The sequence below is a fragment of the Clupea harengus genome, chromosome 23 (assembly GCF_900700415.2).
Source record: "Clupea harengus chromosome 23, Ch_v2.0.2, whole genome shotgun sequence".
NCBI classification, from domain to species: Eukaryota; Metazoa; Chordata; class Actinopteri; order Clupeiformes; family Clupeidae; genus Clupea; species Clupea harengus.
In genome coordinates this window covers 11,901,096-11,916,484 of record NC_045174.1, presented here as the reverse complement: position 1 = coordinate 11,916,484, position 15,389 = coordinate 11,901,096, and the positions used below count along the sequence as shown (strand labels likewise).

At 38.3% G+C, this 15,389-nt stretch overlaps 1 protein-coding gene across 2 annotated transcripts; it reads left to right on the top strand.

The window, feature by feature from the left end:
* The first annotated feature begins 861 nt into the window (after positions 1-861).
* Positions 862-15,231, top strand: LOC116218651 (receptor-type tyrosine-protein phosphatase H-like). Of its 2 annotated transcripts, XM_031561016.2 has the most exons (18): positions 862-1,101; positions 3,514-3,613; positions 4,815-5,072; positions 8,194-8,451; positions 9,257-9,523; positions 9,847-10,095; positions 10,483-10,713; positions 10,874-11,122; positions 11,341-11,434; positions 11,559-11,621; positions 11,883-11,964; positions 12,110-12,200; positions 12,311-12,381; positions 12,536-12,673; positions 12,805-12,927; positions 13,023-13,183; positions 13,514-13,649; positions 14,191-15,231. In XM_031561016.2, exons 1-18 carry the CDS (start codon positions 1,054-1,056, stop codon positions 14,329-14,331), a joined length of 2,760 nt encoding a protein of 919 aa, XP_031416876.1. In that variant the 5' UTR covers positions 862-1,053; the 3' UTR covers positions 14,332-15,231. The 2 variants fall into 2 exon arrangements, with proteins under 2 accessions (XP_031416876.1, XP_031416877.1); XM_031561017.2 differs by lacking the exon at positions 8,194-8,451.
* Positions 15,232-15,389: the final 158 nt, after the last annotated feature.

Sequence of the window (15,389 nt, the reverse complement as noted above, 5' to 3'; positions counted from 1 at the left end):
GAGTTTTAAAGAGGTGTTTTTAAACGCTTTGTAATACTTTTTGAATTTAGGCAACCAGGGCTGTCACTTGATGGATAACACTAGGTAGGTTATTAGGAAGGTACCACTAATAGTCTTGATTGCCATCACCTGCTGTGGAGAGAAAGCAAAGACAACAGACGTCCTTAAGAATTAAGTGGTCAAGTTCTTCCGACTGATTGATATTGATTAATATTGGTCATTGGTCTTAAAGATTTGCGACCCTGTTGCGAATTGCGAATTGCGAATTGCGAATACTGTTCAATGATATTTATAACTCATCCAACAGGTGGTAGGCGAGTCGCACCTTTCTTTCATAGGGCGAAGTCTTCCATGTAACGGCATAGGTTACGGTATGCAATGGCTGCCTGGTGCTGCTGCACAATCATATTCGCATTTTCTTGCAGAAATGCATCTCTGGTTCTGTATTGATGTATAATTCCTCACCGCTTCCTCATTGCTGCCAATCAAGTCAAAGTACCTAGGGTCAGATGTTAATGACTATGATATTTTCCCATAACACATAACACATTTCCCATAGCTGGTTGTAAAGTAATTTATTTATTGATGAATTAGATTAGAGAATTTGAGAATCAGTGATACACATCAGATTCTCTACAGTTCAACAGCTATTTGTAATCAATGTCAGAAATCACTTTGTAATAAGCAGTAATGTTACCTGCAATTTATCTGTACGTTATTTGCGTAACTAGTTTATTACTATAAGGTCACGTGTCCAACACACACACACACACACAGAGAGACTCATGGAGAGGTAATAAGGAAGTATAAGGATGTCAATGGCCAGGCCAAAGGTTGAAAAAAAAGAGAAGTAGCAATACCCGTGCTTATTATTCACCATGACCTGACAGCAGGGCGTGAGAGAGAGACAGAGACAGACGGACGGAGGGCACTCAACACAGGAGACCCTGTTTAAGTTTAAATAATTGAAGAATCATTATTTTAGTGTTAAAATTACATCTGAGAAATAGACGAAAGAGGGTAAGCTGAACCAGAGCTGAAGCGGCCTTAACCATGAGAGCTACTCTGTGGTTGGTCTGTCTGTGTACAGCTCGTGTGTGGGTAAGAAATATTTCCTTAACAATATTTTGTGTGGTTGACAAATTATTGTGTTGTATTGTTCACTGATCATGAAGAAAAATATAATCATGATAGTACACGTAAACATAATTCAATTAATTGCAAGTCTGTCGTGGGATTTTTTCTCACCAGCTTTTAAACGGTTTCATACTTTTTCAAACTATTTGCTGCTGTCCCCTTTAAGTCAATCTTGCATTTAAAGCATCCATTCAAATCTGTTGTATAGGAAACTGACATGAAAGTGTGTGTAACCATACTAATCTGTCTAACCAGACCAAAAGCCTATTCACTGGTTAGGCTTAGTAGGCTTGAAGTTATTTCATGATTTACACCCTTATCATTTACAGTTATAGTTGCAGTTATCCTAACATGCGTATTCATTTATTCGAGGCTATTTTATTATAATTTTTTATTTTTTTATTTATGGATTTTAGTTGATTAGATTATAATTTATTAGATGACTGGCACTGGTACTTGTCGTGAGTGAGATATGAGGAATTTGTAATAATTCAACTTGGTATTTAACATAACATGAACCTGGCAGGTCAAGAAAGGTTTGCCAGATTGAGAAATTACATGTATTCCTCCATTGGCAACTGTGATTGTATTGCTGTTATTTTGTTTCTGACAAGTTCCACTTCTGTTCCATTATCACTGCTATTATTAGTTATGTTTTTTTTTAATGATAAAACCACAGAGTTAAATGGATAATGATTGAATTATCAGGAAGCCATAGTATGTATATATACTGTATATACAATTAAGAAGCTGATACTGTATGGTAGACCTACTGGTACTGTATGGTTCCACCAGAACAGCTCAGCAAGCTCATAAAAAACTGAACCTGCATAACACTTCTACACAAGAAATTTCACAGTAACATGTCGTTGTATTTTTCATTCAGGGAAAAGCACTACACATATTTTACACATGTACAATTTGTTTTCAAAGGTTACTTTATTTCCACCATTGCTCATTTCTATTTTATTCCCTATTTTTTCTATTATCCTTGTACTCATTTAATGCAGTATCATTACAAACTCATATAATGGTTCATACTAGCATACTTATACTTACAAAGCAGAACATGAATGAAATGATGCAAGATGTATGGAGATCATTAGTTGAGATTAGGGCTGCAACTAACGATTATTTTGGTAATCGATTAATCTATCGACTAATTTTTCGATTAATCGACTAATCTGATGATTATTTCCCATAGCAAATTAAAATAACGACTCAAAATGTTGGAATTTGAATTTCAAATGTATTTGAGTAACAAATGTAATCATAATACATAAATTAAATAGTAATACAAATTAAAGTGCAAATATGCTTTTAAAAGTAAAGAGAAAGTGCAAATAAAGTTTTAAAAGTAACTCAAATTAGCAATCAAGCTTCTGCAAGTACAAAATAACGCAAGAATAACTGGGCTGCAAGTGACATTCAAATTCAACTTATGAAATATATATTTTTTCCACAACTGGTAATTCACTGATTTACTACATTGCACTTAACATAAATGAAATAGCGTTAGCAAGCATCCTCCATGAGACGTTCTGTTTTCCAACATGTAAGCTTAAACCTTACTATAAGTTATAGATATATCATATATGTCTATGATAATTGCTGCTAGACACTCACTGTTCTTGTGCTCCCACAGCTCATTCTCTTTGAAATACTGGAATAGTGCTTCTTTACCTACTAATAATTGACCAGCATTGAGAAAAATGACAACTTTTCTGTTAGTCATATCTCATATGCAGCAGCTACTAAAGCTAGCTTTGTTTATTGTTTCCATGGTAACATGAGCCGTCTCAGAATAATTCGCTTTTCAGTCGGCCATTTCTGATATGCAGCACATGAAGGTACGAGAACGGAGGGCAAAGAAAACGGTGCATGATTTGTATGCTAGGCTATTTGCAGATTCGGTTCCATTTTTCTCAATGATGGTCAATTATTATTAGTTAAAGATGCAATATTTCGCACTTCCTATAGTGCATTGCAATTCCGAATGAAAATTACCGGTAGCTCTGCTAGCGTCTGCCAAAAAAAATAAAAAATAAAAAAATAAAAAAATATATATATATTTTTTGGTTTATATATATTTTATGACGCGTCGACAATAAAAATCATCGTCGACAATTTTTCATAATCGACATCGTCGATTACGTCGACTAATCGTTGCAGCTCTAGTTGAGATGAGCAGCCGTAAAAAGCATACAGTTGGTCTTGAGGTCATGTTTTGACTGAAGGATTTCTATTCTTTCATGTTTTTAGAGTCTCTTTCAACTTATTTGGATAAGCCTCTTAAATTATAATTATAAACATGTGTTTGTAGCACATGGTAAATGCTCTTCTTACAAAAAATTTAATAAATAATCCCTCTTTCAGTGTCAATCCACCTCCAGTCCTGCTATTACACCAACAAGCGCACCAACTATAAATCCAACCACAATAACTACTGCTGCACCAACTACTACACCAAGACCTCGTGAGTTTTTCATTTGCCTTCTATCCCTCTCTGGTGGCCTGATGTTAGACTGTTTGTCCATAGAAATGTTCTCTCAGAGAACCCAAAGGCCCACACAACACCTCTGAAATTGCTGGTAACTTGCAGTTTCTGAAATTAAGCGCAGAGATTATGAATGACAATATACCCAACATGGGTTAACATACTTTTAAGAACACACTACAAAACACAATATTTAGACTAGATCTATGCTCTATATTCGGAATTGTACACCTCACATTTAATTGAATATTTCTGTCATGTAGAATGTAGTTATTTCTTTCAGGATCAGACTTAGAACCACAATGCCATGCCATAAAATGAGGTACTGTACCTCACATGCATCAAACATACATTAAATGTATTATCAAACAGGAGAAATAACCTTAGGGAAGTGAGGACAAAAGAGTTCCTACTCCACACAATCTCATTCCAACTATCAGTTTCCATTTATAGTTACGTCATCTATAGAAAATGTTCTGGCTCTCATTGAGATGACGAGGGAAAATCCCACTAATGAATCAATCAATCAATCAATTTTGTAGACATGTTTGACATACAAAGGCAAGATGTATTGGTATTTACATCCATCTAGCCCTTCTACTCAGGGTTTTAGTTTGACATTGTGGGTCACCTAAAAATCTCATGATCTCTGTCCAGAACTGGGCCTCCTAAATCTTTGTACACTCTGATTTACATTATTATTGAATTAGTATAAACAAAAATATTTTCAATGCCTCCCTTTCAAAAGATTTTATTTCAATATTGTATTTTTTTAAAGATGTATTTTTGGGCTTTTTTGCCTTTAATGGATAGTGCAGTGAAGAGTGGGACAGGAAATGAGAGGGGGAGATCTGACATCGGGCCAGATTCAAACCCGTGTCCTCCATGGGCATCAAGCCCGAATGTGGTTGGGGCTACTGCTTGCGCCACAGTGCCCCCCTTTATTCCAATAATTGGAGGCATATAATATTTGGAGATAAAGTGAGGACCAGTTTCTGTCTCTGATCTCTGAATCTAAATAATCTCTCCTTTTTCAAATGGTCAATTCATATTTTAATATCAATTTATTTCATTTTTGTCCCACATTCCTCTTGCAGTCTCCATTCTAAATGTATATCTCTCTTTTCCTATGACCTTCGATCTGTCTGTGTTTCTGTCTTGTCCACCCCCTCCCCTTCAGCTCCTCCTGATGTTACCGAGGTAATTGTGAAAACCCGCAATGAGACTCACATAGAGCTAGAGTGGACCAAAGTCAACAACATCAACACTTACATACTGAAACCGAGCGGTGGAACAGAAACCCCCATCACTGGATCAGATGGGAACACAGTGACACACACAGTGTCATCTCTCTCTGCTGGAACTAAATACTTGTTCACTCTCTTCACGGTGTTTGAGGGAGTGAAAAGCACAGGATTTGAGTTCTCAGCAGTTACAGGTATGTCTCTTTTTTTGATTGCGAAATTTCAAGGAAGTAGCTTTTTTTCTCCGCAACACTTGCTGTGTCAGCTAGCTCATAATAAATGACACTGTCTAATGTATATTAAGCATGTCGCCAACAATATTTTATTAGATTTACTCATACTCTACATTCAAACGCTTGGAAAACAATGTGAATGGACTGAAAACACGAGCAGTATTTCAGCTAAATAAAAATGTGTCTTTTTTTCTTATTCTTTGGTTATGTTAGCGTTCATCTCCGATGTCACAATAAATGGAACTATTTTTTAAATAGTCATATTTGTGTAAATAAAATTGAGCTCACTAGAAAAAATACCAATTCTTCTCGAACGGGGCTTTAAAGCACTAAAAGTATTTAAGAAATGCAAATATACTGTATACATATACCACATGCATTTTCTAGCACAGTTTTAAAACACTGAAGAGCACCTTTTTTCAACTCCTCTTGCAGTCTGCATTCTAAATGTATATCTCTCTTTTCCTATGACCTTCCATCTGTCTTTGTTTCTGTCTTGTCCACCCCCTCCCCTTCAGCTCCCTCTAATGTTGCCCTGGTGATTGTGAAAACCCGCAATGAGACTCACATAGAGCTAGAGTGGACCAAAGTCGACAACATCAACACTTACATACTGAAATCGAGCGATGAAACAGAAACCCCCATCACTGGATCAGATGGGAGCACAGCAGTGACACACATAGTGTCATCTCTCTCTGCTGGAACAAGCAACTCGTTCACTCTCTTCACAGTGTTTGAGGAAGTGAGAAGCGCAGGATATGACTTCTCAGCAGTTACAGGTATGTCTCTTTTTTTGATTGCGAAATTTCAAGGAAGTTGCTTTTTTTCTCTGCAACACTTGAAAACCTGTGTCAGCTAGCTCATAATAAATTACACTGTGTGATGTATATCTAGCATGTCGCCAACAACATTGTATTAGATTACTCATACTCTACATTCAAACGCTTGGAAAACAATGTATATGGGCTGAAAACGCGAGCAGTATTTCAGCTAAATAAAAATGTGTCTTTTTTCTTATCCTTTGGTTATGTTAGCGTTCATCTCCGATGTCACAATAAATTAAACTATTTTTAGAATAGTCATATTTGTGTAAATAAAACAGAGCTCACTAGAAAAAATACCAATTCTTCTGGAATGGGGCTTTAAAGCACTAAAAGTATTTAAGAAATGCAAATATACTGCAGACATATACTACATGCATTTTCTAGCACAGTTTAAATACACTGAAGAGCACCTTTTTTCAACCTGGGCAATATTTATTTTATTTGTATTCCAGATTCCTCTTGCAGTCTGCATTCTAAATGTATATCTCTCTTTTCCTATGACCTTCCATCTGTCTGTGTTTCTGTCTTGTCCACCCCCTCCCCTTCAGCTCCCTCTAATGTTGCCCTGGTGATTGTGAAAACCCGCAATGAGACTCACATAGAGCTAGAGTGGACCAAAGTCGACAACATCAACACTTACATACTGAAATCGAGCGATGAAACAGAAACCCCCATCACTGGATCAGATGGGAGCACAGCAGTGACACACATAGTGTCATCTCTCTCTGCTGGAACAAGCAACTCGTTCACTCTCTTCACAGTGTTTGAGGAAGTGAGAAGCGCAGGATATGACTTCTCAGCAGTTACAGGTATGTCTCTTTTTTTGATTGCGAAATTTCAAGGAAGTTGCTTTTTTTCTCTGCAACACTTGAAAACCTGTGTCAGCTAGCTCATAATAAATTACACTGTGTGATGTATATCTAGCATGTCGCCAACAACATTGTATTAGATTACTCATACTCTACATTCAAACGCTTGGAAAACAATGTATATGGGCTGAAAACGCGAGCAGTATTTCAGCTAAATAAAAATGTGTCTTTTTTTCTTATCCTTTGGTTATGTTAGCGTTCATCTCCGATGTCACAATAAATTAAACTATTTTTAGAATAGTCATATTTGTGTAAATAAAACAGAGCTCACTAGAAAAAATACCAATTCTTCTGGAATGGGGCTTTAAAGCACTAAAAGTATTTAAGAAATGCAAATATACTGCAGACATATACTACATGCATTTTCTAGCACAGTTTAAATACACTGAAGAGCACCTTTTTTCAACCTGGGCAATATTTATTTTATTTGTATTCCAGATTCCTCTTGCAGTCTGCATTCTAAATGTATATCTCTCTTTTCCTATGACCTTCCATCTGTCTGTGTTTCTGTCTTGTCCACCCCCTCCCCTTCAGCTCCCTCTAATGTTGCCCTGGTGATTGTGAAAACCCGCAATGAGACTCACATAGAGCTAGAGTGGACCAAAGTCGACAACATCAACACTTACATACTGAAATCGAGCGATGAAACAGAAACCCCCATCACTGGATCAGATGGGAGCACAGCAGTGACACACATAGTGTCATCTCTCTCTGCTGGAACAAGCAACTCGTTCACTCTCTTCACAGTGTTTGAGGAAGTGAGAAGCGCAGGATATGACTTCTCAGCAGTTACAGGTATGTCTCTTTTTTTGATTGCGAAATTTCAAGGAAGTTGCTTTTTTTCTCTGCAACACTTGAAAACCTGTGTCAGCTAGCTCATAATAAATTACACTGTGTGATGTATATCTAGCATGTCGCCAACAACATTGTATTAGATTACTCATACTCTACATTCAAACGCTTGGAAAACAATGTATATGGGCTGAAAACGCGAGCAGTATTTCAGCTAAATAAAAATGTGTCTTTTTTTCTTATCCTTTGGTTATGTTAGCGTTCATCTCCGATGTCACAATAAATTAAACTATTTTTAGAATAGTCATATTTGTGTAAATAAAACAGAGCTCACTAGAAAAAATACCAATTCTTCTGGAATGGGGCTTTAAAGCACTAAAAGTATTTAAGAAATGCAAACATACTGTATACATATACTACATGCATTTTCTAGCACAGTTTAAATACACTGAAGAGCACCTTTTTTCAACCTGGGCAATATTTATTTTATTTGTATTCTAGATTCCTCTTGCAGTCTGCATTCTAAATGTAAATCTCTCTTTTCCGATGACCTTCCATCTGTCTGTGTTTCTGTCTTGTCCACCCCCTCCCCTTCAGCTCCCCGTGCTGTTACCAAGATGATTGTGAAAGACCGCTCTGAGACTCACATAGAGCTAGAGTGGACCAAAGTCAACAACATCAACACTTACATACTGAAACCGAGCGGTGGAACAGAGACCGACATCACTGGATCAGATGGGAACATAGTGACACACAGAGTGTCATCTCTCACTGCTGGAACAAAATATTCGTTCACTCTCTTCACGGTGTTTGAGGGAGTGAAAAGCGCAGGATATGAGTTCTCAGCAGTTACAGGTATGTTCCCTCATGGTTCACTGAGTGTTATTCATGGACAGCTGTCCACATGCATTTGTTAATGAGCTGAAGGATTTGGAGTGGCTGTCATCTTCTTGGCTGGTTCCAAATCCTTTAGCTCATGAATCAGTGTGCTCAAGCATTCCACAGAACTCGGTAGCGAGCTAATATCTTTGCTTACACCACCAAACAGCAAGCTGGTTTGTTAATGTTTGTTGAGAAACATTTGTGTTTGTGAAGAAATGGAAAGCTCAGTTTTTTCGTAAATTCATTTCCAGAGTGCCAGATTGAATTTATGAATGCACCCCAAGTAATCAAGGTTATTTGTAATTACTAGCAACAAGTACCTCAGTAGCAAGGTACGGCTCATTAACTGCACATATATTTGAATGCTTCCTATGCTATTCATTAACTTACATATTCCTCAGAAATTGTAGAACTGGTTTCAGATTACTCCAGTGGTTCCCAAACCTTTAATGATAACAGGCATCACACATTTAAACATTTTTAATTCCTCACTGGGTGATGAATCCATACAGTGTATATGTTAGGCACATGTCCGTTGTATTAACAATTAGGCTATCCCTTCCAACATATAAACAGTAGGCCCTGACCATATCATATAAATACAAAGTAGGCTATAAACTCATTCCATTTTTTTACCCCTTACCCCCTTGCTGTAACTTGCACACTGGGAACCACTGCATACTCGAATGGTCTTCAAGAATATCCTCTGACAGCATATGGAATTTTCCTTCCCCTGTTTCTAACCTAATTGCATTTTCCCCTCTCACCTGTCTCTCAGTGCCCTCTGATGTTGACGATGTCACTGATAAAGAGAGCTTTGAGACTCACTTAGTGCTTCAGTGGACCAACGTGAACAATGACACCAGTTATAATTACACACTGAGAGACAGTGACGGCAACAACACCTTCATCCCTGGATCAAATGGAGGGAACACAGTGACACACACAGTCCCATCTCTCTCCCCTGGGACTAAGTACACATTCACTCTTTTCACTGTGTTTGAAGGAGTACAGAGCAAGGGATTTCACTTTTCAGAGGCTACAGGTAAATTCCACTTAACCGTGTTTGTTAAGATTCAGTGCAGTTGAATCCAGTGCAGGACAGCACAGGTCACACATGGATAGTTTTATTAATGTATCCACATCTCTGGCTGGAATTTCTGAATTTTCTCCTCTCAATGCATTTCGGTAGAAAAAGTTTGACAACTTAAAGATGCTGACACAGCACATTTCACTGTAGGGTCTTACACATCACCTGACACTGTAAAAAAGACACCATAATCAAGATGTATAGTAAACTTTAAATAATTCACCCTTGTTCTGCTTGTCACTGGACCTGTGAATTACACTTCTCTTTCCATCTCTCAGTTCCCTCAGCAGCCGAAGTGAAGGTGACAAATCGGGCTGAGACAGAGTTAACACTGCAGTGGAGCACAGTGAACAGCACTGACTACATACTTTTGGACAGCTCTGGCGAAAACATCTCATTCTCCGGTCCACTAGAAAGAACAATGACACAAACAGTATCATCTCTCTCTCCCGGGACAGAATACAGCTTTACTCTTCGCACCATCTTTGAAACTAAGACTAACGAATATAATTTCTCTTCTGTTACAAGTAATTCATTACTAACACGTGTTTCCACATTACTGTTGATAAAAAAAAATGCTGTCACAACACTAGCTATGTAGCTAAAGCACAGTGTAATGCTGTCACCACCCACTATGGGTTTCCATCCAACTATTTAATGCAAATTTAAAACAAACACTTGAACTTAATCTGAAGGGATTAGAGAGTGGTGTAATTTGATTGGTTGTTGAGCTCAAATGTCAACAACCTTCCACAAAACCAAAAGCGAAATTACAAAAATCTTTTTCTGTGCTAATTTGATCCATCTATGTCACTCAGTTACACACTTAACATCCTTTGATGACCTCCAAATTACGTGTCTATCGTATAATGTTTTAATATGATGGTAACAACACTTCTTTGTTTGCCTCAAAGCAATCGACTGTGCTGCCTCAAAGTGGACGATCACCAACTTCACCATTAAGGCAGAGGTTGTGGGGCTGTTCTCCACGGCAGCAGCTACGAATGGGACTGATGTAACTGGCACAGTGGGGGAAAACAAAGTGTCCTTCACTGATCTTTACCCTGGGGCTACTTACAATGTGTCACTCTATTATCAGTTAAATCAACAAGATCTTTTACAGTGTTCTCACAGTTTAACTTTAAGTGAGTTTGTTTCTTTCCCTCATCTTTCATTATACAATATTCACATTGTATTCACACTTTTTTATCTGATATTGCAGGTATTCCCAGGTATTTCTTTTCATTACTCTAGCCAGTATCCAAAACAAAAACCTCCCTCTGTGATTTATGTTGCTTGTTGCAGTTCCTGCCGTAGTGACCAGTTTGCACTGTGAGCGTGGAGACTACTCTGTGAGACTAAAGTGGGAGAAACCATTTGGTGTGTGGACTGAAGTGGAGGTGAATGTGAGTGGGAGAGGTTCTGAGTCAGTATCAGGAACAGAACTTATAGTATCTGGACTTCAGCCTGCTCAGACCTACAGCATCAATGTCGCATCACTCTCTGGAGCTATGAGGAGTTCACCTGAAGGCATCAGCTGTCATACTCATTCAAGTAACAACCTGCAAACGACATGAAATATATGCAAACTAAACTACTTGTGCATTTCTGTCACGCAATTTTGTCAGTTTTGGAATTAGAGTAATATATTTAATGAATTACCAATTTTGTACAAAATAGTTTTCCACCATATAAATGATTTGAGATGCTGTATGAGTTCACCTGGGGTGTAATGAGATCTCATGTGTTCCTGTTTTCTCTGCTCCCCCCAGCGGTGATCTGGCTACCAGTGCTGCTCATCATCCTAATGGGCCTCCTGACGGCCCTGGGAGTGTTTATGTTACGAAGAAAGCCCGAATTACTCAGGTAACTGTTGGACAAAAGAATTTTACAAGAAAACAGAAATGACTAAGGAATATCATAAATTGGACTATTTACATTTAAAACAATAATTCTTAACTTCAAAATGTTTGCATTCTTTTCTGGACAGCAAAGTACACATGCCGATGTCCAAAAGACCCACCGAGATGCAGTCCTCTCAAGGAAAATTTGAGTAGGTTTTATTTATTAATGATGGTTTATTCAATAATAGATAAAAACATGTTTGCACCATGATCATTTGATATGTTGTTGCGTGAAACAGAAGCAACAGTTTTGAGCGAAAAAAAAGAAAATGCTGGACTTTCCTATTTCTCATGTCATGTCAATGCATCCATAGAAAGTCTTGACACAGTCAATGATTTGTGTTTATCAAGGTAGCAAATGCCTGCTAATTTCTCTAATTCACCATACCAATTGACTGCTTTTTATCCAGGGCAATTCCAGTGAAGACATTTTCAGAACATTTCCACCACATGACCCGTGATGAGAACCGAGAGCTCACAGCAGAATATATGGTGAGATTAGCCAGAATTGACAGAAACATCTGAGGATTTAGTTTTAGTGTGGATATGAAAGCATGGCAGTGTTTTGTGCATTGCAATCATTTGCCAAACAGTATTTCCCCAGACACCAGCGTGTACATTTGCCTGTGTTTCACAGGGATTTAACACTGCAGGAGCAGACCAAACACAGCGTGAAGCCACTCTTTCAGAGAACATGAGCAAAAATAGATTCACCGATATACTACCATGTGAGCAAATTGCACCCTCACCCTCAAACCTACACCAACACACATCTTTCTCCTGACCAAATACTCCTAAATCTTCATCTCCACATCTTCTTTTCACCTTCTCTCTCCAGATGACTCTTCTCGTGTGAGGCTCAATACACGTGGCCATGACTCAGACTACATCAACGCCAACTACATACCTGTAAGTCTACACGACTTCACAAGGATTGCTTATCCACATTCATTAATGTGCCCATGGCTCTGAGGTCGTGGTCCTGTACTGCTAACTGATTATATTAGCCATTATCTAAATCAGTGACAACTAGGTAAAGACAGACTGTATTCTCGTCTATAAGGGCTATGGGCGCAAGAACAAGGAGTACATTGCGACTCAAGGTCCACTCCCCTCCACTGTCAGTGACTTCTGGAGAATGATCTGGGAGCAAAAGTCAGGACAGATTGTCATGGTAACCAACTGTATAGAGAATGGAAAGGTGAGTGTGAGTGTGTGTATGTATGTTTGGGATGATAGGTATATAACAAGTTTAAATATGTCTAATCAGATATGTTATTTTTCTTGTTACCATTTCGTGTACCATTTTGTTTTTTATCCTCTGTCTCTCAGACTAAATGTGAGAAGTACTGGCCCCAGGATCATACTCCATGCCGCTATGATGATCTGCTCATTACCATGAAGTCAGAGCATAAAGAGACCTACTGGACCACGCGTGAATTCATTGTGAAAAATGTAAGAACTATGAGACTCTTATGTAATGCAAGAACTACTCAGAACCTAACAGCATTTAGTATTAAACACGTGTGTTTTTTGTATGTGTGTGTCAGGAGGCTAGCTCAGAGGAGAGAGTGATAAAGCAGTTCCACTTCACGGCCTGGCCAGACCATGGCGTTCCTTATGGGACCGAGACACTGATCCAGTTCCGTGGACTCATCCGGCATCACATTGACAATTCTCAAAACCCAGGGCCCACAGTTACGCACTGCAGGTACAAGAGCCAGCTACCAGTTTATTATAGCGGTTCCTCACCATGCAGTTTAAAAAGTAAAACAAAAAAAATGAATTGTACCCTATGTGGCAAGAGGCTGTCCATAGCGACTCACTGCTTTTACTTGTACCAAACTAGCTGCTGTTGTATGTTTTGTGTTGCACGTTGCTGTGTTTATAATCTCTCTCACTTCCCTCCTGTCTCAATTTAGGCACTATATTTTCAAGTTCATACCGAAAGCATGGAAAGTATACAGTATATTGTGTGTGTAAACCCTGCAAACTGTTGTCTGTGTGTGTGTGTGTGTGTGTGTGTGTGTGTGTGTGTCAGTGCTGGAGTTGGCAGAACAGGCACTCTGATAGCTCTGGATGTGCTCCTCCAGCAGCTGGAGAGAGAGAAAGCCGTGGACATTGCAGGGTTTGTCCATAGCATGAGATGCCGTAGGCCCCGCATGGTGCAGACAGAGGTAATAGCACACTCGCTAACACTTCCTCACAGATGCTAGAATGATAAGAGAAATAAGCCTTTCCATATCCAACACAAGGAAGAACAAGAATAAACATTTAGCTTGTCTGAGAAGTGTGTGTGTGAAGTGAGTGCTCTTTAGCCTTTACTGATATGACCATGGTTTATGGCTACACGTAATGCGATATACTTCTTGTATTGCATGGCTTACAGGAAAGGCACTGTACGTTACTGGTTAAAGAGTAACTGCAATAAAACTCTTGATTACATAGAGAAACAGAACTACACGCTCACACACCCACAGAGATCCATTGTAAAGGGTCTCTAGCTGGGAAGAAGGTTTACATATGACCAAAGGTAGTGCAGTGAGTTAATATTTGTGGGGTACTTTACTTTTCTTTAAGCCTCTCATTTTAGAGTTGGGCACCAATAAGCAATACATTACCACACTAGTTTACAATATATTTATTTTCAGAGAATGACACTGCTTTTATTTTTTTTTCTCTCTATTTGTTTCTGCCTCCTCTCCTATTCTTTTCCAGAGCCAGTATTTATTTCTGCATCAGTGCATCAAGGACCATCTGACAGAGAAACCAGTGGAGCCGTTATATGCCAACGCTGTGATTTATGAAAACGAAGAAGCCCTGAAGCAGTACCGTTCTGACCAGATAGCAGGTCGATGATATTCATCAGTTGTTTCACAAGCTTACAGATAAAGAAGACATTTCAACAGATAATGACCTTTGAACTCAAACTGCCCACCAGAACTACATGCACTAATGCCACTATATCATGACTGTAAATAGTTTTTGTTCACTCATGTGCTCAGGTTTGATTTGTGTGTTACATCTTCTGGTCAGTTTCGGCATGATCTCAAGTCATGAACTCACTAAGGCAAACAAAAAAAACAAGCTTATTATACAAAGCAGTGTAGAATATAGTGCAATCTGGACATTATGTAGACTACCTTTCAGCGCAATACCTATAGGTCTACGTGACCAATTGTTAGACAAAGTCTTTGTAATGTTAATGTTATGCTTTACCACTTGACAGAAATAATGCCTGAAGCTGTGTTTTGTGTGTCCTAACTTGAAATGGTGTGTGTTTTATGAAAAAGCCAGACATAAGCCAATTCTTCACAGCTAAACATATTCACAGCTAATTACTGCTACTCACAAACTATGCTTGTGGAGGGCAAAATGCACTGTAATTAATTTCACTTCAATTTGAAGGCAATAATCCACCACAGAAGTTTCATTTTGTTTTCAACACTAGCCTCTTTGAAAAGGTACTCTCATTCCTGGGGAGATAACGCTGCTCTTTGTGCTGCAGACAGAAGTACCCAGGCATAGGCCGCTGATATCATTTAGTGCATGACAACTTCCCTTTGGCAGGTGTAGTCTGAAAGGCTTCTGTTCTAATCATCTGGGAAATCTGTAACGTGGGAGTTCAGGTTTCAGTTGTGGATAATTTAAGCATGGTTTTAATTTTACAACCTAAAACCAAGATTGGAAGAACATCTTGGATTATGGAATGGAATGATTAATAGTTGTAAAATGTAAATAAAACAATTTTTTCTCATCTTTCTTCTATTTTCTAATCATTACATCTGTATTAGTCTCAGTAGACCCGTGTATTTTTGCTGAAGTGTATACAAATTATTTGAAGTGCAGAAATAACTCCATAAAAGCTCCTAAAATATAATCTAAAGCTACATTGAATTCTAGGATTGCATTGGGTT